The sequence below is a fragment of the Oncorhynchus kisutch genome, linkage group LG13, assembly GCF_002021735.2.
Source record: "Oncorhynchus kisutch isolate 150728-3 linkage group LG13, Okis_V2, whole genome shotgun sequence".
Lineage (NCBI taxonomy): Eukaryota > Metazoa > Chordata > Actinopteri > Salmoniformes > Salmonidae > Oncorhynchus > Oncorhynchus kisutch.
This window is the reverse complement of record NC_034186.2, coordinates 36,306,438-36,333,363: the sequence shown is the minus strand read 5'-3', so window position 1 is coordinate 36,333,363 and position 26,926 is coordinate 36,306,438. Positions and strand designations below refer to the sequence as shown.

General features: G+C 40.9%; 1 protein-coding gene across 1 annotated transcript; it reads right to left on the bottom strand.

Moving 5' to 3' along the window:
- Positions 1 to 21,690: 21,690 nt before the first annotated feature.
- LOC109902964 (relaxin-3 receptor 1-like) lies at positions 21,691 to 24,598 on the bottom strand. Its single transcript, XM_020499644.2, has one exon. It carries the CDS (start codon positions 24,385 to 24,387, stop codon positions 23,161 to 23,163), a length of 1,227 nt encoding a protein of 408 aa, XP_020355233.2. The 5' UTR covers positions 24,388 to 24,598; the 3' UTR covers positions 21,691 to 23,160.
- Positions 24,599 to 26,926: the final 2,328 nt, after the last annotated feature.

Here is a 26,926-nt window from a genome sequence, read left to right as displayed (position 1 = left end):
CCATCAGCAACTAGCACATCTATTTATGGGCGCAATCTTACTTGCATATGTCACTGATACTCCTCTGTGACTCTCCATGTTGTTGCCAAATTAGTTGAGTTCATCCATTTATTGAGTGACCTCATTTTCCAGATGTAAAAGCAAGATATTCAAATTCTCCCAAAAGTAAAATGATAATCGGGTGAAAAGCGACTTTATTCAGATACTTCATAGCCTACCTCAATAGAGCTGGAAGTGCCCATCTACCTTTATAGGTCCTTTGCAGTTGATGGTTATGGACCAAACTGTTAGCAAAAAAAGTCCTGCAAATTGTTCCTGTCTTTTTTAACATCCTAAACAATGATAGATCAGACCGATGGTGAGGATGATTGAGGACATACTATTAATAACAAGGTTATCAGTCACTACAACCATGATGATTCCGTTTTCCTTGAGAGACATCTATAGAGTCTGTCCACTGAACAGGATCTGGCTGATAAGAGGCCCATTGTGTTATTGTCTAATATCTAGTTCTGAAATGGCCAGTAAATCATAATCTCTCTTAATTTACTTGTTTACAGTATGAAAGCAAAGCAGCGAGTGACATCCCTGTATATTGAGAGGTAGTGTGAACGTGTATATTACGAGGTTATTCTGAAAATGTCTTTGCAAAATCATATAATTGCCAGTGAATGTAAGCTAATGTTTTTGTATCCATGGTTATGTTGTAGAGATAAAGGCCCGCGGATGTAGAATGTCAGACAATTAACAACATTAAAACATGATGAGTTGGTCTTAGAGGAGGAGATGAATACATATAAACATGGCATATCAGGTTGCAGTATAATAATGTTTTCTAAAAATTCGTACAAATTCTGGTCAACAGATTATTGCATGCACTTAGACTTATGGATGGTAATTCAGAAAGATTTTTGTCAGTAAATGCCCTATTTGAAATAATACTCCAGTATCATCATTAAAATTAAATAATGAAGGGGCTCAAAGAGCGAGAAGCTGTTTATGTCTTGAGTAGACTGAAATGAGGATGTCAATCTTTGGGCCGACTTGTCTGCGCTTTAACAAGTGTATACGTTTCAACTTCCACAACACTTGCTTTTTCTTTTGATGGGTCATGTGTTCCATATTTAGAATTTGTAAATGTTGCAAAAATGATGTGGCTGTGACATACTGCTGAACATATTATTATGTACTCACACACACAAAGAGTACACACACATACTAGTGACTTATTAATGGCATCATCAATGACAGTAATCAAACTAAACACTCTTTATGCATTGAGTAGACTAGACTAGGATTGTTATGTAAATCTCATCTAGTCGTTGTTACTTGTCAATTTACTGTAATTAGGGCTCATTATCATAATTATTTTGATTATTTTTTTTACCTTTTTTACCATTAAGGTCTGTGTTTATTGTTTTGACTTGCCAATCCATTTGTTGAGCAGTAATAATGCAATTCATCAGATTGTTTAACAGAATTTATATTTGTTATTGTGGGTGTATATGTAACCCAAATCCATATCCCACTAAGGTCACCAACACGAAAATGTATGCATGCACTAGTGTAAGTCACTTTGGATAAGCATCTGCTAAATGGCATTAATTATTATACTATATGGATTTTACAGCAGCCCCTTTTCAATGATAATCCTGACCCAGTATACAGTGCATTCGGAAAGTATTCAGACCCCTTGACTTTTTCCACATTTTGTTACGTTACAGTCTTATTCTAATACATATTAAATAAAATATGTACTCATCAATCTACAAACAAACCCATGAAGGCAAAGTGAAAACAATTTTGGCAAATGTTTTAAAAATAGAAAACAGAAATACCTTATTTACATAGGTTTTCAGACCCTTTACTATGAGACTCGGAATTGAGCTCAGGTGCATCCTGTTTCCAATTATCATCCTTGAGGTCTTTCTACAACTTGATTGGAGTCCACCTGTGGCAAATCCAATTGACTGGACATGATTTGAAAAGGCACACAGCTGTCTACAGTATATGTCACATAGTTGACAGTGCATGTTAGAGCAAAAACCAAGCTATGAGGTCAAATGAATTGTCCGTAGAGCTTCCAGACAGGATTGTGTCGAGGCGCAGATCTGGGGAAGGGTACCAACACATTTCTGCAGCATTGAAGGTCCCTAAGAACACAGTGACCTTCATCATTCCTAAATGGAAGAAGTTTGGAACCACCAAGACTATTCTTAGAGCTGGCCACCCGGCCAAACTGAGCAATCAGGGGTCAGGGTCTTGGTCAGGGAGGTGAACACTCTGACATAGCTCCAGAGTTCCTCTGTGGAGATGGGAGAAAACTTCCAGAAGGACCACCATCTCTGCAGCACTCCACCAATCAGGCTTTTATGGTAGAGTGGCCAGAAGGAAGCCACTCCTCAGTTAAAGGCACATGACAGTTTGCCAAAAGGCACCTAAAGGTTTCTCAGACCATGAAAAACTAAATTCTCTGGTCTGATGAAATCAAGATTGAACTCTTTGGCCTGAATGCCAAACATTACGTCCGGAGGAAACCTGTCACCATCCCTACAGCGAAGCATGGTGGTGGCAGCATCATCCTGTGGGGATGTTTTTCAGCGGCAGGGACTGGGAGACTAGTCAGGATCCAAGGAAAGATGAACGGATTTAAGTGCAGAGAGATCCTTGATGAAAACCTGCTCCAGAGTGTTCAGGACCTCAGACTGGGGCGAAGGTTCACCTTCCAACAGGACAACAACCCTAAGCACACGCAAAGACAACGCAGGAAGGGCTTCGGGACAAGTCTCTGAATGTCCTTGAGTGGTCCAGTCAGAGCCCAGACTTGAACCTGATTGAACAACTCTGGAGAGACTTGACAATGGCTGTGCAGCAACGCTCCGCATCCAACCTGACAGAGCTTGAGAGGATCTGCAGAGAAGAATGGGAGGAACTCCCCAAATACAGGTGTGCCAAGCTTGTAGTGTCATACCCAAGAAGACTCAAGGCTGTAATTACTGCCATCGGTGCTTCAGCAAAGTACTGAGTAAAAGGTCTGAATACTTACGGAAATGTGATATTTCAGACATAAATTAAAAAATATATACATTTTCAAAAATTTCCAAAAAACAGTTTTTGCTTTGTCATATTGGGAAGTGTGTGTAGATTAATGAGGGGGAAAAACCAATTAAATCCATTTTAGAATATGGCTGTAACATAACAAAGTGTCAAGGGGTCTGAATGCTTTCCGAAAGGTGAAATGTCTTGAGTCAATACGTATTCAAACCCTTTGTTATGGCAAGCCTAAATTAGTTCAGGATTAAACATTTGCATAATAAGTTGCATGGACTCACTGTGTGCAATAATAGTGTTTAACATGATTTTTGAATGACTACCTCATCTCTGTTCCCCACAGATACAATTATCTATGAGGTCCCTCAGTCGAGCAGTGATTCTTAACAGATTCAACCACAAAGACCAGGGAGGATTTCCAATGCCTTGCAAAGAAGGGAACCTATTGGTAGATGAGTAAAAATAAAACAAACAGACTATCAGACTATCCCTTTGAGAATGGTAAAGTTGTCAATTACATTTCAATACACGCAGTCACTACAAAGATACAGGCCTCCTTCCAACTGTTTCCAATTGTGACTTTAAAACGGCTGTGATAGGAGAGAACTGAGGATGGATCAACAATATTGTAGTTCCTCCACAATACTAACCTAATTGACAGAGTGAAAAGAGGATGGATCAACAATATTGTAGTTCCTCCACAATACTAACCTAATTGACAGAGTGAAAAGAAGGGAGCCTGAACAGAATATCAATATTCAAAAACATGCATTCTAGTACTGCCCGAGTGGCTCAATGGTCTAACTCACTGCATCGCAGAAATTTAAGGCACGAGGTGGCACTTCAGACCTGGGTTCAATCCTGGGCTGTGTCACAGGATCAGGATCCAGGATCAAACCTGGGACACACGTGAGGTGGCGCACAATTGGCCTAGCGTTGTTAGGGGAAGGTTTGGCTGGCTGGGATTTCCTTGTCCCATCGTGTTCTAGCGACTCCTTGTGGGTGCCTGCAAGATGACTTTGGTCATCAACTGAATGGTGTTTCTGGGTTAAGAGAGCAGTGAGGCTTGTGTTGTGGAGGATGCATGGCTCTTGACCTTCACCTCTCCCGAGTCCATTGGGGAGTAGCAGCAATGGGACAAGACTGTAAGTATCAATTGGATGCCATGAAATTGAGGGGGAACAAAAATATGTTTAAAAAAAATACATCCTGTTTGCAACAAGGCAATAAAGTAATACTGCAAAGATTTGGCAAGGCAATTAACTTTTTGTCCTGAATACAAAGTGTTATGTTTGGGGAAAATCCAATAAAACACTTTCCTGACAGTTCTTGACTACCAGATTGCAGCAGCCACTACTCTTAATCCTTTGTATGCCATCTACCATAGCGCTCTTCTCTTTATCACACGTGATAGGTTAAATTCTCACCACTGCATCCTGTATCTCAAGGTTGGCTGGTCCTCATTGAAGTCCCGTAGATGCATTCATTACTCCCTTTTTGTTTACAACTCTCTACTACCCAAGCTTCCAAATTACCTAACTTTGTTGCTAACGTATAAAAGAATGAGCTACCAAACCCGCTCATAGGGTTGTTGAAGTCTTGAGGTTCCTCTGGTCTCAACCAAATCCTCCTTTACTTTTAGTGTCCCCCATTGTTGGAATAACCTGCACAATCTTGATTCCCTGGTGTCCTAGGGCAGTTTAGGACTCTGGTGTTATATTTATTAATTGAGGATTGTAGTTATTTCGATTGATTGTAATGGTTTGTTTGTTGAAAGTGTAGAACTGTCGTTGTACATTCTAGTTTATTTTTTTCTTGTTGTATTATTTGGAAAGTTCATTTTCTTGATTGTGAAAATGTTTGTACTATTATGAATCAGACCCTGGTCTTAACTGGGCTCCCCTGAATAAATAAAAGTTCAATTTTCTTTAAATTCAACCCACCTTCAGGGAGCTCAAGTGCTGCCAAGGACATGGTGGTAGATTCCCATGAATAAGAAACAACCCACTGGGCACACACTGGTTAAATCAATGTTGTTTCAACATCATTTCAAATAAATTATGTTAAACCAACTTGGAATAGACGTTGAATTGATGTCTGTGACTAGTGGGAATGGTCAGTGCATACCAGGGCTTACATGGTTCTGTTCCAGAACAGACACTCCAGGTAATACAATCAGACAATCCAGTTGCCTGCTTCTCACATCGTCATTGCGCCGATGCCCAGTCAAAGCATGGCGTCCAGTCCCACTCCAAGGCAGGAGCCTTCCTCGGCATCTAGGTTCAGTCCAGGCACAGTGTTCAGCCTGGGTCCATGGCTGGATCTGCAGAATGAGCGGGTACTTCACCCCGCACCAGAGCCGCCCCCGATGCTGGCGGATGAGCGGGTACTTTGCCGCGCACCAGAGCTGCCACCGACACTAGACACCCCCCCAACCCTCCCTTTTTTGTTTCAGGTTTTGCGGTTGGAGTCTGCACCTTTTGGGGGGGGGGGGGGGGGGGGGGTGTAGTGTCTAGTGTTTTATTTCTATGTGGGGTTCTAGGTATAATTTCTAGGTATAATTTTCTATGTTGGGGTTTGTGTATGATTTCCAATTAGCGGCAGCTGGTAATCGTTGTCTCTAATTGGGGATCACACTTAAGTAAATTTTTTTCCACCTGTGGGTTATGGGATATTGTTTATGTTTAGTTGCCTGTTAGCACTGCATTGTCGTCACGGTTCGTTTATTCTTTATTGTTTTGTTTTTTCCTAAGTTTCACTCTCTAATTAATAATGTGGAACTCTACATACGCTGGGTGTAGTGTCTAGTGTTTTATTTCTATGTGGGGTTCTAGGTATAATTTCTAGGTATAATTTTCTATGTTGGGGTTTGTGTATGATTTCCAATTAGAGGCAGCTGGTAATCGTTGTCTCTAATTGGGGATCACACTTAAGTAAAATGTTTTCCACCTGTGGGTTATGGGATATTGTTTATGTTTAGTTGCCTGTTAGCACTGCATTGTCGTCACGGTTCGTTTATTCTTTATTGTTTTGTTTTTTCCTAAGTTTCACTCTCTAATTAATAATGTGGAACTCTACATACGCTGCACCTTGGTCCGTCTATACTAGCGAGCGTGACAATATTGCACATAATCAATAATACTAGTAAATGTCTGACTGGAATATGGTGCAAATCTATCTTTATGAAACCAGCTTTTAGTATATTAAGCTTCAACATGTGTAACCAGTGTAACATGTGAGGCATTGGTCATATGGACCTGTTGGAATCTGGACCTGTTGACTGACAGGCTTAGTGACACCTGTCCACTTCCATGCCGAACTCATATTGTATTTGTGACATTTTTATTTGAAAAGCTCTTAAATGTGTTATTGTTAATGAAATTATGAATGCAGTATAATTTCAAGTTGTTTGATTTAATTTATTTTTAAAACTGAAACCCACAGAAGGCAGAACCAATTCTGAATGTATTGTATCTTTATGCTCCTTTACACACTTACAAGATAAGAGCAACCAACTTCAATCTGTGTCACCCGCGGCAAGTCTTTGATAATTCTTCTTCTTTCAATAGAAATAGATGTAGGAAAACAGGAGATATTTCATAAACACTTTAATGACATAATACGGCTTCATTATACAGTAGCTTGCTGCATTCACAGAAACTATCACAGACCATTCCTATATCCCTACATTTCTATTTCTCCACCCAGAGTACCTTGTGTTACCTTGTTTGATCTTGTCTTTACCTATCCACCAGCAGTGCGGTGGGTAAACATACAGTAAGTGAGAGTGATCACAGAGTACTGCAAGGCAGTTCATGCTTGGATGAAGCTTTACTTTCCGTACCTGAGGATACAGCGGAGTTTCAAGGCCTGTCTCTACATTCTCTGAACTCTCCTCTACAAAGACACTCACATCTTTGACAGAGCAAAGCGATGCATTCTTGCGTGTACACCAAAACACCTTGTGTCGTTTTCTGTTTATTAGATTTTTTTTATGCATCGATTTTTATATTCCCCTGGACTGAGGGATTGCTCTGGTCTGCTGAGTGTAGTACTTGTAGTTTATAATAAAGCATTTTTATGTGTCTGCATCCAGTATGAAGGATATTATAGGACGTTTCGCTAGCTTAGCACAAAGAATGGCTAGCTGCACCTGTAGACATCCAGTCTTTAGCTATATCCGAAGACACTAGCTTGCATTGGCGTGAAACGGCCTCTAACTTCTTTCATACTGGCCGCAGAGATACAAATGTTCTCCGAGTTCATCTGACTCTGAAGAAGTAGATAAAGTTCTTCATTTCCAAAATCCCAAACTATCCCTTTAAAGACTTTGCAAAGGTATGTGAATAATGAGCTTTTTGGTCTTACGAACAGTGCAGGTGAACTAAAACATTCCTTCAGGACCGCAGCAACCACTCACCTCTCAAATAGACTCTGTCAGTGATACACAATTGTATTAATTATCATAAATAGATTGTTCACTTCAAGTTATAACTGATGATCACTACAAAATAGAACTTTGGTCTGATGTTGAGCCCATGTCCCATACCATATGTTGTGTAGATCTCGTTTAATACCTCAATGCCGAATTTATAGATAGGCACCATATAATTTAATCCATTTAAATCCTGTCATTTCTCACGTTAATTTGGCATTCAGGTAGCCTATACTGTATACTGTAGCTGGACCAACATAACAGATGGTGAGACATTAACACATTTAAACACTACACATTTTACATTTTAGTCATTTAGCAGATGACTTAGTGCATTCATCTTAAGATAGCCAGATGGGACAACCACATATTTCAAGCATAGTAAGTACACTTTCTCAATAAAGCAGCACTAAGCAAAGTCGGAGATAGAAGAGTGTGGGGGGGGGGGGGGATTATTTAAGATACTCTTTTGAAGAGACAGGGTTTCAGATGCCAGAATCTACTGCCCTAGTTTCAGGGAGAAGCTGGTTCCACCATTGGGGTGCCAGGACAGAGAAGAGCTTGGACTGGACTGACTGACTGGGAGCTTCCTTCCCGTAGGGGTGGGAGGGAAAAGAGACCAGGGGTGGCAGAATGGAGTGCTCAGGTTGGGGTGTAGGGTTTGAACACAGCCTGAAAGTAGGGAGGGGCAGTTCCTCTTTCTTTTTTTGGGGTGGTGGACCAATATCCAACTTGATATATCTGCCAGGCATGCAGAGATGCATGTCGCCACCTTGGTGTCAGAAGGGGTAGAAGGAGAAAAGTAATTGAGTGTCATCCACATAGCATTGATAGGAGAGACCATGTGAGGATATGACGGAGCCAAGTGACTTGGTGTATAGAGAGAAGAGGAGAGGGCCTTGAACCGAGCCCTGGGGGACACCAGTAGTAAGAGTACGTGGTGCAGACTCAGATCCTCTCCACGTCATATGAGAGTTGATCAGATACAGCACGATCAAGTGTTTTGGAAAGAAAAGCAAGAAGGGATACAGGTATATAGTTTTTTTGACATCCGATGAATCGTGTGTTTATTTCTTGAGGAGTGGAGTGACTCGGGCCATTTTGAAGTCAGAGGGTAAGCAGCCAGTGGTCAGGGAGCAGTTGATGAGGGAAGTGAGGAATGGGAGAAGGTCTCCTGAGATGGTTTGGAGAAAAGAGAAGGGGATGGGGTCAGAGACCTGGAGGGGGGTTGCAGTGAAATAAATAGGCGAACAGCCTCTAGTAAAGATGAGGTCAAGCGTATTGCCTGCCTTGTGAGTTGGAGGGGAGTGGAAAAGGGTGAGGTCGAAAGAGGCAAGGAGGGGAAAGAGCGAGTTGGAAAGAAATGAATCAAAGGCAGACGTCGGTAGGTTGAAGCTGCCAAGTACGAAGAGCGGTGAGCCATCATCAGGAAACTAGCTTCTCAAGGTGACAAGCTCATTGATGAACTCTCCAAGGGCACCTGGTGCAATAGATGACAACAATGTTAAGATTGAGTGGACAAGTGACAGTGATAGCATGGAATTCAAATGAGGAGATGGACACGTGAGAGAGGGAGAAAGGAGAACATCTCCAGTTAGGGGAAATGAGTAGCCTTGTGCCACCATAGCGACGACCAGATGCTCTTGGACTATGAGAGAACACGTAGTCAGATGAAGAGAGAGCAGTTGGAGTAGCAGTGTTCTCTGGGGTGATCCATGTCTCTGTCAAGGCCAAAAGGGCAAGGGACTGAAGGGCAGCATAGGCTGAGATGAACTCAACGTTCTTGACCGCAGATCGGCAGTTCCAAACTCTGCCAGACACTAGGAAATTCCACATGGGTTGTGCGCGCAGGCTACACTAAATTAGAAGGGTTGTGGCCAAGGGGTGGGTAGTGTCTGTAAAGCCTACAGGGAGAGGAGTAAACAGTAATAGAAAGCACAGACATAGTTGCCAAAGCTACAAAAGAGCAAAATGATATCATCAGAAAATAACTAGGTAAGATACTCAAGTGAGAGAGTGATGTGGAGCATTCCTCTCTTTCCTTCCTCAAAGAACTCGGCAGAGCAACTCGGCAGAATCATCTTTGTTTCGGCGACGGTCTTGTTTTTTTTCCCCGACGAGACCGACACTGACGCCACCATAGACTTGGTAAATAGTAATGGTCAAACAACAATCCAGCGACAACACACAAAATCATTGAATGAAAGTAGTACATTGCACTAAGAGTTACATATTGAAACGTTATCAACTGCTATATTTCATGAACTGATGTATGCTAAAGTCTCTAATCTTGTACCATCTGAGAGCAGATATGAAAAGTGGCCCTATCACATAATGGATAGGAGCATAATCTAGATCAATGAACACAATTTCACAGCAATTGCAGGATCGAGACTTGAGGTGGAGCTGGCACTGGAACTGGCACTGGGAAATGCTAATTTACAACCTTTGTACATTCAGTTATTTCCAATCCACAGTAATGAACCTTAATGAATTATGTATCTCAGAACTCTGAATGATTTGCATGTCCTAAATTCACATGATTCTGATCACACATTTAGAATGTAGGCCACAAGCGGGTGTGCAAACAGTAGTGCTAAAGTCGTACACGTTTACTTTAACACATATTTCCAGGAAGCAGAGGCTACTTTATATGGATGCTGTTAAAGTTTTTGACTTTTTAAGTTATAAGTACAGTGGCTTCAGAAAGTATTCACACCCCTTGACTTTGTCCACATTTTGTTGTGTTACAAATTGGGATTAAAATCTATTAATTTTGGGGTTTTTTAAAATTTTTAAATTTTAAACATCCCAAGGAGCACTGTGCAAGCGATAATATTGAAATGGAAGGAGTATCAGACCACTGCAAATCTACCAAGACCTGGCCGTCCCTCTAAACTTTCAGCTCATACAAGGAGAAGACTGATCAGAGATGCAGCCAAGAGGCCCATGATCCCTCTGGATGAACTGCAGAGATCTACAGCTGAGGTGGGAGACTCTGTCCATAGGACAACAATCAGTTGTATATTGCACAAATATTGCCTTTATGGAAGAGTGGCAAGAAGAAAGCCATTTCTTAAAGATATCCATAAAAAGTGTTGTTTAAAGTTTGCCACAAGCCACCTGGGAGACACACCAAACATGTGGAAGAAGGTGCTCTGGTCAGATGAAACCAAAATTGAACTTTTTGTCAACAATGCAAAACATTATGTTTGGCGTAAAAGCAACACAGCTCATCACCCTGAACACACCAGCCCCACTGTCAAACATGGTGGTGGCAGCATCATGGTTTGGGCCTGCTTTTCTTCAGCAGCGACAGGGAAGATGGTTAAAATTGATGGGAAGATGGATGGAGCCAAATACAGGACCATTCTGGAAGAAAACCTGATGGAGTCTGCAAAAGACCTGAGACTGGGACGGAGATTTGTCTTCCAACAAGACAATGATCCAAAACATAAAGCAAAATCTACAATGGAATGTTTCAAAAATAAACATATCCAGGTGTTAGAATGTCCAAGTCAAAGTCCAGACCTGAATCCAATCGAGAATCTGTGGAAAGAACTGAAAACTGCTGTTCGCAAATGCTCTCCATCCAACCTCACTGAGCTCAAGCTGTTTTGCAAGGAGGAATGGGAAAAAATTTCAGTCTCTCGATGTGCAAAACTGATAGAGACATACCCCAAGCGACTTACAGCTGTAATCGCAGCAAAAGGTGGCACTACAAAGTATTAACTTAAGGTGGCTGAATAATTTAGCACGCCCAATTTTTCATTTTTTGATTTGTTAAAAAAGTTATAAATATCCAATAAATGTCGTTCCACTTCATGATTGTGTCCCACCTGTTGTTGATTCTTCACAAAAAAATACAGTTTTATATCTTTATGTTTGAAGCCTGAAATGTGGCAAAAGGTCGCAAAGTTCAAGGGGGCCGAATACTTTCGCAAGGCACTGTAAGTATTCACACCCCTGAGTCAATACTTTGCAGAAGAACCTTTGGCAGCTATTACAGTTGTTTGTCTTTCTGGGTAAGTCTCCACATTTGCCCATTATTCTTTAGAAAATTCTTCAAGCTTGGTCAAATTGATTGTTGATCATTGCTAGACAACCATTTTCAGGTCTTGCCATAGATTGTCAAGGCGATTTAAGTCAAAACCGTAACTAGGCCACTCATGAACATTCACTGTCTTCTTGGTAAACAACTCCAGTGTATATTTGGCCTTGTGTTTTAGGTTGATGTTCTGCTGAAAGGTGAATTCCTCCCCCAGTGTCTGGTGTAAAGCAGACTGAACCAGGTTTTCCTCTAGGATGTTGCCTGTGCTTAGCTCCATTACATAATTTTTTTATCCTGAAAAACTCCCCAGTCGTTAACAATTACAAGCATACCCATAACATGATGCAGCCACCACTATGCTTGAAAATATTGACAGTGATACTCAGTAATGTGTTGTATTTGATTTGCCCCAAATATAACACTTTGTATTTAGGACAAAAAGTGAATTGCTTTGCCAAATTCTTTGTAGTATTTCTTTTCAATGTCTGCTCTTTATTTTTTGACTAGTCTACCAATAGGTGCCCTTATTTGCAAAGCATTGGAAAACCTCCCTGGTCTCTGTGGTCGAATCTGTATTTAAAATTCATTGCTGGACTGAGGGACCTTAGAGAAAATTATATGGGTGGTGTACAGAGTTTAGGTAGTCATAAACAAATCATGTTAAACACAATTGTTGTACACAGGGTGAGTTCATGCAACTTATTATGTAACTTGTTGAGCAATTCTTTACTCCTGAACTTATTTAAGCTTGTCTGTCAGGTATACTCTCTCTCCGGCCTCTAGGTCATCAGGCTACTGATTATCCCACACACCTGTCACCATCGTCTTGCGCACCAGCACCTCATGACACTCACCTGGACTCCATCACCTCCTTGATCACCTTCCCTATATCTGTCACTCCCCTTGGTTATTTCCTCGGGTGTTATTGACACTGTTTCATGTCGGTGAGTTGTTTGTTTCGTGTTTGTTTATTGTTTACTTATTAAAACACTCACCCCCTGTACTTGCTTCCCGACTCTCAGCGCATTACTTACATTGTCATAACAAAGGGGTTGAATACTTATTGACTCAAAACATTTCAGCTTTCATTCTTTTAATTTGTAAGCATTTCTAAAAACATAATTCCACTTTGACATTATGGGGTATCGTTTGTAGGCCAGTGACAACATCTCAATTTAATTCAGGCTTTAACACAAAATGTGTAAAAAGTCAAGGGGGTGAATACTTTCTGAAGGCCCTGTACTTTGGGTTATTTTATCCCCTTGAAGATTCACAAAATACTCTGCAAACAAAACAAAGTCCATTCTTCCTCAGGGGGACCCTTTCGCAAATATATAGGCTACAGTAATATATTGGTTACAGAAAAATGAATTTTGAAAATAGGACAAATGTTGGCTTTGCTGAGAAACTGTAAGAAGCTGTATTACATGCTCACAAGTCAAATCATTTCACAGAGAAGACATTGCTACAATTTAAACTGAACATACTGTGAATCTCACTGCCCTGGTTTTAAGGGAGGTGTGGTCACAGAAATGCAGTCAATCTCTCACTGATTTTCATAAATATCAGTGGTTGAGCTCCCTTAAAATAAATAGCTGGATTAATGTGATATAAATAGACTGTGATTCAAATAGCAGAGAAACTACATCGTTTATTATTTGCATGTGGTTGATTCAACAATAGTTATTCAATAACAGAACAGCAGTTATAATAGTAATTGAAATACATCCCTCAACTAAGAAACAAGCTACATGACTCCATTGTGTCTCACAGCACAGCTAAATAATTTAATCATCCATAATTCAGGATATTCATTGTCATCGTGGAATTTTGATTTGGATGGAATTATACAGTATGCATTACCGGTGCTATCTGCTCATACTCAATGATATTTCCAAAGTTTTAAGATATTTAGTTTTGTATTACCCCCCATCCTGCCCCCTCCTTTATATTGTAAAGTGCTTTGAGCATCTGGAAGATTTCCATTTAAACCTAATCAATTAAATCAATCTTATTGGATGAGATGTTTTCTATTCATTTCTAATACATTTTCTCTGTGGTAGCCTAGGGTTATGTTGATGTCTTATATAATTACCCAACTATGTACTGCAATGGGATTGATTTTCAACACTTGTCATGTGCAAATTATAGATGCACATTTCTTCAAGCCATAAAATGTGATAAGGTCAAGTTGTGACACAGTGTCACAAATCAACCTTTATGGGCCTTGACAGCACACCTGGAGTGAGCGTGGTGTAAGGTTGTTTGTTTTGTCTCAGCTGCTTGTCCTGACGCAGGTGATAATGAATGGCAAGGGACAGGCTTCCTGATGCTTCCTAGTGCAAAGGGGGAGAGAGAGAGGTTGATTACAACGTGAGACAATGCGATAAGGCTTGAAACAATGACTGGGCTGGTATTTCAGAGCTGCTCCATTGTCCCTGAGCTGGTCACGATCCTTATCCAAGCCGGGCAGCTGGGAAAGGTCTCCGAATGCCGAGCTCTCAATTATTATCATGCAGTTATGGAATTACTAGCTCTCTGTCATTTTCAATACGTAGGGGACATATGGGCCGAACATTTAGCATTCGTGCAGTGATTCAGGCAATTACATAGAAGTCATCACATCTCTCATGCCATTTTTCATTGATCTTTGCACTGCATGGATTTAAAGCTCTCTAGTGCTGAATGGCCTGGGGAGCTGAAAGGCTATCAGACTGGCTGTAAGAGGAATTAGAGCTCTCTGCGCTCTGACCTTATAGGTTCACATAGGGGTGACCTGGTTGTGATGTGCTGCACTTTGGTTGCCGTATTTGACCTGCTCATTATTATGACAGGCTTTTACCATAGCAAGAACCCAGATGTTACAACTGGGAACCAAGTTGGGTTGAAATCTACTTTCCAAAAATCATATTTTCAGTTACAGACATGAAATAATGTTGATGGGAGGGATGTCATCTGTAAGTACTAGCAGGGATGTAATTGGAAAGTAAATTGGATAACTCACATGACCGGACATTCAGCTTGACTAATGGGTCATTCCACCTCAAAAATCACAAGAAAGAAGATTTCAACACCCATGTAATGGTTTTCCTCCTCTTCGTCTGAAGAGGAGAGGGGAGAAGGATCGGAGGACCAATATGCGGCGTGGTAAGTGTCCATGGTTGTTTATTAAACACATAAACTGAACACTCTATACAAAACAAACGTACCGTCAATAACGACAACCGAAAACAGTACAGTGTGGTGTAAAACACGGAAACAATCACCCACAAATACACAGTGAAACCCAGGCTACCTAAGTATGATTCTCAATCAGAGACAACTAACGACACCTGCCTCTGATTGAGAACCATACTAGGCCGAACACAGAAAAACAACATAGACACACAAAACAGAATGCCCACCCAGCTCACGTCCTGACCAACACTAAAACAAGGAAAACACAAAAGAACTATGGTCAGAACGTGACAACCCACCCTATCAGATTGTTCTGAAATTGTTCCTGTTGTTAGACACAGATAAGATTAGCATTTCTGCAACTTTAGTTTGCTTAAATATAATTTGAGAAATTAAGCTAATTGTTTACCATTTATAGGATTCATATAATATTCAATAAATATTGTACCTAACATCCAATTTGGACCAATCATTTTCTAACAATGAGTTAGACATGAGGAATCCAAAGAAATTGTCGATAGCCACACACGGACCCCCACATTCCATGCCAATCCCACCCCAACAACGAGTATGTAGTATCAGTTCTCTGTTTCTGACAAGTAGTATGGAACTGCGGCTCATAGTATTGTTTCTTCATCTTATGTAATGTGTTCTCAGTGAATTTTGATTTTTTTATTACCAGGTTCTGACCACTAGATGGTGCTATTACTGCTATGAGGTGAGAATAAACCATATTGGAATAAAGAGTTAAGTTATTTACAGTCTGTAATAAGAGTTGCAGAAAATAAGTTCCTAAAATGTAAAGACAGTCAATGAAAATAAGTTTAAGAGAAGAGTTTAAACAGTGTCAACATGTCTTTGTCAACAAGCTAAGGTTCTGTAAGAGGAGATTCAGAAAGGGCCAAGCACTGCATCTCGAACAACAGCAAAGTAACAACCGGTTGGATGGGGAGCGTTGCTACACAGTTACTTTCAGGTCTCTCCATGGATGTTCAATCGGGTTCAAGTCCGTGCTCTGGATGGGCCACTCAAGGACATTCAGAGACCTGTCCTAAAGCCAGCTCCTGTGAGCTTCATCAGACCAGAGAATCTTGAGAATCTTGTTTCTCATGGTCAGAGTCATTTAGGTGCCTTTTAGCAAACTCCAAGTTGGCTGTCATGTGCCTTTTACTGAGGAGTGGCTTCCACCTGGCCAGCCTACCACAAAGGCCTGATTGGTGGAGTGCTGCAGAGATGGTTGTCCTTCTTGAAGGTTCTCCCATCGCCACAGAGGAACTCTGGAGCTCTGTCAGAGTGTCCATCAGGTTCTTGGTCACCCCCCTGACCATGGCCCTTCTCCCCTAATTGTTCAGTTTGGCCGGGCGGCCAGCTCTAAGAAGAGTCTTGGTGATTCCAAACTTCTTATATTTAACAGTGATGGAGACCACTGTGTTCTTGGGGACCTTCAATGCTGCAAAAAATGTTGTACCCTTCCCCAGATCTGTGCTTCGACACAATCCTGTCCTGAAGCTCTACGGACAATTCTTCGACGGCATGGCTTTGTTTTTACTCTGACATCCACTGTCAACTGTGGGACCTTATATAGACAGGTGTGTGCCTTTCCAAAACTATGTCCAATCAATTCAATTTACCACATGTGGACTCCCATCAAGTTGTAGAAACAGATCAAGGGTGATAATCAATGGAAACAGGATGCACCTGAGCTCCGATTCTCATAGCAAAAAGTTGGAATACTTATGCAAATAAGTATATGTATTTTTAGTACATTTGTATTTTTAGTACATTTGTATTTTTAGTACATTTGCAAAAATTGTGTGTAGATTGATGATGACATTGTTTTATTTAATCAATTTTAGAATAAGGCTGTAACATAACAAATGAAGAAAAAGGGAAGGGATCTGAATACTTACTGAATGCACTATATGTATGTTTTATTGATTTCCAAAAGGCTTTTGATTGGTTAAATAGCTATATTCGTACTTTCAGACGTGTAAATGCCGAGTGGATGGTAAATGTTATGATGCAACTAAAGCTCTACATAGACGTCTGGTCTCTTGTGTACAGGTACATTAGTTGAAGACTGGATGGTTTCCCACTCCTTTGGAGTCAAACGAGGCGACATCTCTTCCCCACCTTCGTTGGCCCTTTTTGAAAATGACTTGGCTCTTCAAATCATGCATGCTAACCTAGGAGGTCACGACCTTTGGGGAAGCTATTGTACGCAGATGATACTGTCCTCCTTGAAGAGAGTGAGTTTTATTTGCAATGTACAGTATGTTGAACACTGTCACTCTCTGTTTTACCAAGTGGAGATGAATGATTACCAAGATAAAACCCAGATAATGCACTTCAGAAAAAAGCGTACAATAAGAGGTATTCATGATTTCTCTTTTAAGAGCAATGACCCTAAACTACACTAACTCATATAAATACTGTACATTGGTTTCCTTTTTGATGAATGTATGACCTTTGAAGAAGGTATAAAGTGTTAATCAGATTCTGCAAGTAGAGGGTTGGGGTCTGTAGTAAGTAAACAGAAAATATGTGAAGACCTTGAACTGTGCTGCTGGAATCTGGAATCTGGGAACCAAACAGTGAACTATATTGATGAATAGAGCCATACAATGTTTTCTGGGTTTGGCCCCAAGCCTTGCTATTCAAGGAGTCATATGTTTGGAGTCCTGTGAAATAAGACAGAGGGGTGGAATTATTAGGTTATGGAACCGCCTCATCAATATGCCAGAGGACAGAAAAATAAAAACGTTTTTTTAACTGTGATAAAACACCACAGGTCCTTGTGTGCCCAGTTGAGAGCAGGGATGCTGCCTCTGGCAAATGAAGTAGGAAGGTTCAATGACATAGATGAAGAAGAGCGACTCTGTACTGTCTGTGATTTAGGGGAGGTCGAGAATGAACTGCACATTTTATTTTATTATCCTTCATATGATGATTTGAGCACTATACTGTTTGATAAAATGTTGCAAAGAAAACAGGAACTATTCTGGATTAGAGATGAAGAAAAACTTGAATGGCTATTTAGGAAATAAGTATTCCTGTTTGCAAATCTTTCCTCCAAAGCTTGGAAGATACATACATTTTATACTTTAAATGTTTTGTTTTCTCAACAGTGTTTCACTGCCCTATGAATGTATGTTTATATACATGTATGTATGTGTAGAAATATGGACATGATTATTGTATTTTGCTAAAGTACATACAGTGTTTTATAAGCCCATTTGGGCATCCTGAAGATGCATGGAATTATAATAATAAAATAAATCAAATCAAATCGACAATACTGACAGCCGCAGTTCCATACTACTTGTCAGACATAGAGAACTGATACTACATACTCGTTGTTGGGGTGGGAATGGTGTGGGGTGTCCATGGGTGGCTGTTGACCATTTCTTTTGATTCCTCATGTCTAACCCATTGTTCAAAAAAACGTTGGTCCAAATCAGATGGTAGGTACTATAATTATTGAATATTATATGAATCCGATAAATTAAAATGGTGAATTTGGGTGCAATCAATTAGCTTCATTTCTCAGATCAAATTACATTTCAGCAAAATAATGTTGCCGGAATTCTTATCTTATCTGTTTCTAACTACAGAAACAATTTCAGAACAATCTGAGATGGTGAGGGTCATGGCCTGCTGAAACGACATGGAACGACCCTAATGTTTTTTACTTGTCAAAGTGTCCCCCTGTGAAATTTTCACAGATAATGACTAACACCCGATTTCATCCCTGGGTATTAGTCATTATCTCCACTTCCCTGTTTTTGAATGGAAGTGGGATGAGGAAGATGCCGTGTGTTTGTGATGCATTCAACAAAAGTAGCAGATTGGTTATCCAGACTGACTCAAAACAAGCGTATTGATGCTGTCACGCTGCCCTAAACGACGACAGACTTGAAAGACAGCCTACAACATGGTAGAGCAGAGAGACTTTTCATTTTGAAGATGTGTTATAACTGAAGATCTAGTTTAGGCCTATTCTCATGGAGTGCTTGTGTTGATGTCACATTAAATAGAAGCCTACGTTTTGAATTGAGCCTGCCTCCCTGGGTCTCTGTACCATGAGATCCCTCCTAGCTCTCCCCAGGCCACATGCATGCAACTGAAGTCGATGAAACGGCCACGTATCACAATCATTACAAATAGCCCTTCTTGAAAAATGATTGTTTACTGCAACCATTTCTACTCATATCCATAGACAGAGATGTTGTTATAAGTAGTAGTCATTATCTCCTCTCCTGTCTAGTTTGAAGTACAATGAGGCGAGTAACATGCTGTGTATTGAACATCTTTAAATAATGTCACACAATATCAAGGGTGTGCGTACATTTCTGCCACAATGATACTCTGAGTCACGTCAAAGTGACCTTGATGTCAAAGGGGAGCATCCCTGCCACTGTCACACTTTGTTGTCATGAATCTGCGTAGGCATGAGAAGTTTGCCTGAAGTTTGCACTTTGAAAACTGTCGAGATTTCATATTTAGCTGGATCAAAGCTGTGGTAGACGGTGAGATTCACCAGGAGAGGGAGGAAGTAAGATACAGAGGGGGTTGTTGTTGATGGAAATGCAAAGTCGGGAGGAGAGTGTCAGGAATTAATAGTAGGCTTTAGGAATATGAGAGTTCGTTTTGGCCCAGCTCTTAATGGACTCAAAGATAAGCACCTTCTGGTGCTGCGGGCAACATGAGAGTACATTTAATTCCATCATGGAATTGAAGATTGGAATGTGTGTGTTGTTGGAATGGTCAGAAGAGGTGGAATAATTTGACAGGTATCTGGAAAATTTCCATCAGAGGAAATGATGATGGGGGGAAAACAAAAAACTATTCTCTGATGAGAGGAATCACGGCAGATGCTATCTACTGTATACATTTAACCAGGCAATCAATTAATCCTAGGAAGCTTCTGAATGGATCTACGTTTCAACAATGAAAGTAATTAATCTGCAGTCCTCCCTGCCATTTATGGCAATCAGTCAATATGAATCACAGTTATTCACCTCATGGGAGATACAGATGAATCCTCCTTTCCTCAGTGAGCTGCTGAATGCATCTCAATAGGATTCCTCTTCAGACAGTCTCCCAGTATGGTAAATCAAGTGTTCTGTCTTTCTTTGCTCTCTAAAATCATCGTCCCATACCGCGTCCTCTTCCCCATCCCCATCCACCCTGATAAAAGAGATAAGTACCTTACTAGAATAGGTTTTATGAGTTGGCTTATTACCTCAGGAAGTGCCTCTCGACTCCATCTCCACTCGCTCCTTCAAGTACTGGGGAGAACTTAATAAAACTCTCTTCATTTGAAATAAAGGTTATGACAATGTGCTTTGGTATTCATAGGCTGTCTCCGTGACCCGTTGTACTTCTTATATTATTCATGAGCCCCAATATGTAACATCATTAGTGGAGAGATACTGCACACGTCTAGACTGTAGTTTACTGATTGCACTTTCAATCACGATATTACCAATTTATATTTCTTAGATGGTTTGCAAATAGTTTGCTCATCATGAATCTGAATGTGTTCCTAAGCATTGCTATAAGGCAATGTCAGCATAAGTAGAAAGAGTGCTAAAAGTCAAGTAACAGAATTATAGCAAACACATTTTCCTATGGATATGCATTGGTCCCTGATTCATTGATAAATTGCTGTAAGTGCCTGTGAGAGGAGTTAACAAGCAGACACTGCAGCCCTTGATGGCAAGGTGGTGTCAAAGCATTTGATTTGTTAGGGGTTAAGGGTTGACAAAATAAAGACTCCTCATCATTTCTCAGGCTGAATGTTTGGTAGGGTTTGACAGATGTAAACACCAGAGTTTGTCTTTCAGTGCAGAAGAAGAATAGCCTGGTGAAATCAGAATTAACGCTACGTGTGTCACGTTCTGACCTTAGTTCTTTTGTTATGTCTTTGTTTTAGTATGGTCACGGCGTGAATTGGGTGGGTTGTCTATGTTAGTTTTTCTATGATTTGCTATTTCTGTGTTTGGCTTGGTATGGTTCTCAATCAGAGGTAGCTGTCAATCGTTGTCCCTGATTGAGAACCATATTTGGGGAGCCTGTTTTCTATTGTGTTTCGTGGGTGATTGTTTTCTGTTTTGTGTCTACACCACACAGGACTGTTTCGTTTCGTTTCGTTCATTCTTCGTTGTTAGTTTGTTTAGTGTTCTTATGATAATAAATTATCAATATGGACACTTACCACACTGCATTTTGGTCCTCACCTTCTTCCACCAACAACGGCCGTTACAACGTGAGAAAGAAAGCCACATTCCTGTCTGCATGCTGAGAATGTCAATGAAAGGCAGGGGTCCCCAAATACATTCAGCCACAGGCCGATTTTTCCTTGAGCAGATGGTTGGGTTGCCAGAACATGGGTATAAATAATTTGTACACCGAAAATTGACTGCAATAATCCCAAACAGATATAGTATTTGACAAAAACAGAATATTTTCAAACCTTAATTATATTGCGAAACGATCACATATGCCTCTTTGTTCATGCATGGGAATACTTGGTATATTTTTGCTCAGAAATCTTTGGGGGGGGGAATAATATCGTGACGCCTATTGGTGAACCCTTGTTCTAAGGTACTTAACAGCACAATTAGAGCCACTTCATCAGCCCTAAACTGTAGGATCTGAATTTGATCACCCTGTTGCAGGATAGCTTTCATTGCAGGACATTTTAAACTTGGAGTGTATTTGAGGTTTAAAAAGGCTTCTGAAGTTTGTAATTTCCACTTTGAATTTTCAGACTTGATTTTCCCTTATGAAAAATGTATTAACCCCTACAAAATGTCCATTAATTATAATCCACATAATAATTCACATTTCCTGTTGCTGCAGGATTATTTTCCTGCTGTAGAGAACTGGCTCAAATTAAGATCATGCATGTGTATACCACATCCCCATCCATATGCTCTGATTTCAAACACGACCCAATTAATCAAAAGAGGATGTTCAAGTTGACTGGTTTATTTCTTAGTTCTACATGATGCACTTGCAATTTTACTAAAATCTTATTTCAATCTTTACTAAAACAGTTTATATAGCTAATGAGATCAAGGCAACACAATTACAAAAAATGGTGAATCACATTAGTAATAGTATAGCTCTTGCAATATAACCTTTACAGTACATGATTTCACAGAGACTTGTTCACATTCCATTGAAGGTTTCGACTATTTCATACTTTTTTATATATTTCCTTCAAACTGAATTATTAATATAGATATATGAATGGGTAGGAGGATGATATCCCATCATAAATGCACTTTGTATGGCTGAAAGCAGCGGCTCAGTGTGTGTGTGTGCAGCTCAGTGTGTGTGTGTGCAGCTCAGTGTGTGTGTGTGCAGCTCAGTGTGTGTGTGTGCAGCTCAGTGTGTGTGTGTGCAGCTCAGTGTGTGTGTGTGCAGCTCAGTGTGTGTGTGTGCAGCTCAGTGTGTGTGTGTGCAGCTCACGTTTAACAGACAGAGAAAGCAAAGACTGTAAACAAGGTTGTCTTGTTGTTGCAATGTAATGCAACTTTTCTATTCCTTCACATCTAAATTGTTTTCTTACATTCTAGTGGACACACTAAGAGACCCTGACCTTGCGTACAACAGTGTGTAAGACAGTGACCCACAACTTGCTCTCTGTATGTTCCTCTGATCAACTATTCAGCTCTATCACATATACAATATGTTCCCACCGCACTCCTTTATTTGTTTATATCAGAAAAATATATATTATTTGGAGTAAAAAATACTCTACTAATCGGTTGCTTGCACACACAACAAAGCTTCCTGGAGAGAGACATTTGCTAACATGGCTCTGGTAATAACAATAACAACAATCAAAATGATATAAAATGAACCATATCAATAGATTATAATTGAGTTCCTGTTTTATTTGATGATTTAAAGGATCTATACACCTACCAAGGACAGTTATAGCATAGGAGGACATGACCAAATGCAATAACAAGGTACTAAATTGCATGACAATAACACCCTGCACAGACATTAGTGTGTCTGAATAATCTCATCCTATGGACAGTCTCATCTATTCATCATCTCGTGAATACAATATGCCGCAGAAAGTGTGTTCTGTTGAGTGCAAATGACCCAATTCAAATGATTGAAAACAAATGGATAATTGATGGAGATCATAGGTGGAATGGCGACTTGGGTCTTATCTGGCAGGTACGAAGCAGAAGGTGACGCATTATAGTTTGAACTCATTGAGACCCCTGACATGAGTGCTACTTGTTACATATTCATGGCAAATTACGGGAAGGCAGAGAAGCACCGGAGGAGACAGATGAAAAACACATCTGGCAAAGAGAATCTGAGTAGGGGGAAAGAAAATAGGGCACATCCTAATGGGCATTCCTTGTGATGGTGCTGTTCCGTCAATCACAACAAATGAATTTCATGAAATGCCTCAAACATCCATCTGGACCAGCACCATGTCAGGGGGAGCCTCTGCCACCTTGGCCTTGCGGGACAGCAGGTTGGCCAGGCTCCTTGGGGAGGGTGTGGCGCGCAGCAGCAGCTCTTTGAGGCCTGTGCGGTACTCACGACGGATTATGCAGTACAACACAGGGTTGAGGCAGCTGTTGGTGTGAGCCAGACATACAGTCAGAGGGAAGGTGTAGTTCTGGGCATTGTAATATGCGTTGCTGAAGTGCACCACGTCAAACTTAATCAGCGCACCCCACAGTGTCAGCGCCTGGTTGGGCAGCCAGCACAGAAAAAAGGACAGCACCACGATGGCCACCGACTTGGTGACTTTGGAGCGGTGCTTCTGGCGGCCTTCCGAGCCCTCCGAGCTGGTCGCTCCGCTGATGCGTTGGCTCAGCACGAAGCGCAGCAGCAGCAGATAGCACACAGTGATGACCACCAAGGGGATGAGAAAGCCCAGCAGTACCTTCTGTAGCTGGTACAGCCCCAGGAGCAGCTGAGGGTCCCAGCTGCCCGACTCAGAGAATCGCACCAAACACAACTCCTCGTCGTACAGCTGGGCACTGGTGGAGTAGATGGCATGGGGCAGGGTGACCAGCAGCGACACTACCCAGATGCCCAGGCTGATCCACTTGGCACCAGCCGCCGCTGCCCGCCTGCTGTGCATCTTGAGGGCCGTGGTCACCGCGTAGTACCGTGCCACACTCATGGCAGTCAGGAAGAAGACGCTGGCGTACATGTTCATGACGGTCACGGAGCTGATGATCTTACACATTACTTTGCCAAAGGGCCAGCGGAAGTCCAGAGCCGTGTCAATAGCCCAAAAAGGGAGCGTGAGAACAAACTGCAGGTCTGTGAGAACCAAGCCCATTACAAAGCAGTTGATGGAAGACTGCTTCTGACTGTGGCGTGAGTGAAGCAAGTAGAGTGCCAGAGAGTTCCCCACTAGCCCCAGTGCACACACAACGGAGTACACCAGAGCTATCATCACACGCACTGTGATGCTGGAGCCATCGCCCTGCAGATCCAGGATAGATTCCTTGCTTAAGAAATACAGCCAGCACCGCAGCGACAGGTTACCAGTAGAGCCACCGTAACCCAGGCCAGCATTATCCTCCAGCACCTGCTCACAAACCTCTGGTGCCAGGGTCTGTGCACTGTCATTCTGTTGCATGGCTGAGTCATTCATTCGCAAATCCCTCTGCATGGCATGTTGGAGACGTGTTATGCTCAGGAGTAGAAACCAATAGGAGGAGATGCGATATTCATGATGAGGGAAAAAGTTGCCTAAATGTCATTTTGAACATACCTGTGCTATTTAGTTTCTCTGTGGGGCTGACTTTTAGCTGAATCCAAATGTATCCACCTCTGTATAGGTGTCTCTCCTCCTCCGCCACGCGTATCGCCTCTAATTCACTTCACTCAGCTCAGTGGGTGCATCTCGCATTCTTTTATAGATTCCGCGGGCGCGCGCAAGGCTCAGGCTCAGGCTCGTAATCATCACCACAGCTTCTAGTCTGTCTCCTTAAACAGCCCAGATAATGACATGGTCGTCCTGTAATGTCTGTACACATATCCTATTCGTCATAAATAAAGCTCAATACTTACTGACATTTCATTTAAATCTTGTTTGCTGTGTGTCTTCACTTTCTTTGGTGTGTGTAAAGGTGTTATGAAATTAATTTTAGATTAAACATAATAAACAACACATTAATTCACCTGAATGGCCGGTTATGTCCACCACTCTTAAAACACTTAAATGGGGAGTTTGTTCTATTCAAACATTACAGTTGTTCATCTTGCCCTCTCAGACGATTATGACTCACCCTCAGAATAAACAAAGAGTCAGCAGCCTTGAATCAAGAGGTGTTTTCACTTGTACTATTACTTCCTGACTACACTGAGTGGGAAACATGCTGGAACAGAGAGTATAGGGACAGAAAAGAGGCAACGCGCTCACTATGGACATGTTACTGCTCGGGATCAAATTGGACAATTGGAAAATAACAGATACAATCAATCAACAAATAATCTTTTTATGGATGTTTTCAAATATGTTGTTTCAACATAATTTGTCAAATTATTGTGACATGGAATCTACACGGAAAATACATTGGATTTGAAAAAAGTCTTTCACATTTTTAGTTTTGATGGTGGAATTGATGTGGAAATTTCAAAAACAGGATTATGTCATCATGGTAACCAATTTTCAACATAGACAAACCTTGTATAAAATGTGTTGAATTTGTACCTTTAAAACAACGTCAGATCTTCAGTTTATAGCCATATATATCAGGAAAAATACTATAGGCTGGGTTGCACCCCCTACTGGAGAATTGATCTATCTACAGTTACCCTTTCGACTCTCATCCAGGGTTTTAAGCAAGCCCTGCTTCGACTTGATATTTGTCAATGACTATCATTTGAAAGAAAACACTTTGAAGTTTGTGGAAATCTGAAATTAATGTAAGAGAATATAATACATTAGATCTGGTAAAAGATAATACAACAAAAAAAAACATGCATTTTCAAAAAAAAAAAAATTCAACATCGTTGAGAGCAAGAGAAAGGTCATATAATCAAATATGAGTTTAGGCACAATTTAGATGTTGGCCACCAGATGGCAGCAGTGTGTGTGCAAAGTTTCAGACTGATTTCGTGAAACAGTATGGCAGGTAGCCTTGTGGTTAGAACATTGGGCCAGTAACCGAAAGGTTGCTAGATTGAATCCCCGAGCTGACAAGGTAAAAAATCTGTAATTCTGCCCCCTGAGCAAGGCAGTTAACCCACTGTTCCCCAAAGAGGTGGATGTTGATTTAGGCAGCCCCTCGCACATCTCTGATTCAGAGGGGTTGGGTTAAATGCGGAAGGCACATTTCAGTTGAAGGCACTCAGCTGTACAACTGACTAGGTATCCCCCTTTTCCATTACATTACTACACTATGTTTTGTATCAAGTCTGCCAGGAGTTTTTTTCAAATTAGCGGAATTGGTCAATTGATACATTTTCGAGTACATAACTATCGAAAACATATAAAGATGCTATAGTAATAAAACATTTAAGTTTACACACTCCCAAGAATGTCTTACACGATGGGTCATTAGCCTCCCTACAGAAAGACACTAACCTTCACACATCTAGATGGCCGGGTGATGGGGGGGCAGAAACAGCAGGGTTTCAAACTGTAGAACCCAGTTCCTACATTTGAATACAAAAATTGATTTTATCAAACTAAACAATGCTACATTTTATCTCTGGGACCCCCAGGACGACAAATCAGAGCAAGATTACTGAATGTAAGTACATTTTTTACTTTCAGAGGTGAATGTATCAAACCAGTTGCCCTGATAAAAGTGTTGTGTTGTTGTGCACTCTCCTCAAACAATAGCATGGCATTTTTTCACTGTAATAGCTACTGTAAATTGGACAGTGCAATTAGATTAACCTCTACGGGCTCGGTGTCCCTAAACCAGGACAGTTGTTGCTAACATGCGCTAATGTGACTAGAATGACTTTGTAAGTAGCAGCCAACTTTCCAGGACATAGACATGTCTTAGATGGGCAGAAAGCTTCAATTCTTGTTAAAAACAAAGTATGGTCACATTTTATTTTCTCTGTTAAACCTACCTTTTGGAATGACTTTGATGGCGACAGTGAAACTATTTAATCACTCATATATCATCAATTATGTTATTTAGGCCTACAGTATACGCTGAGTATACCAAACATTAGGAACACCCCTCAGA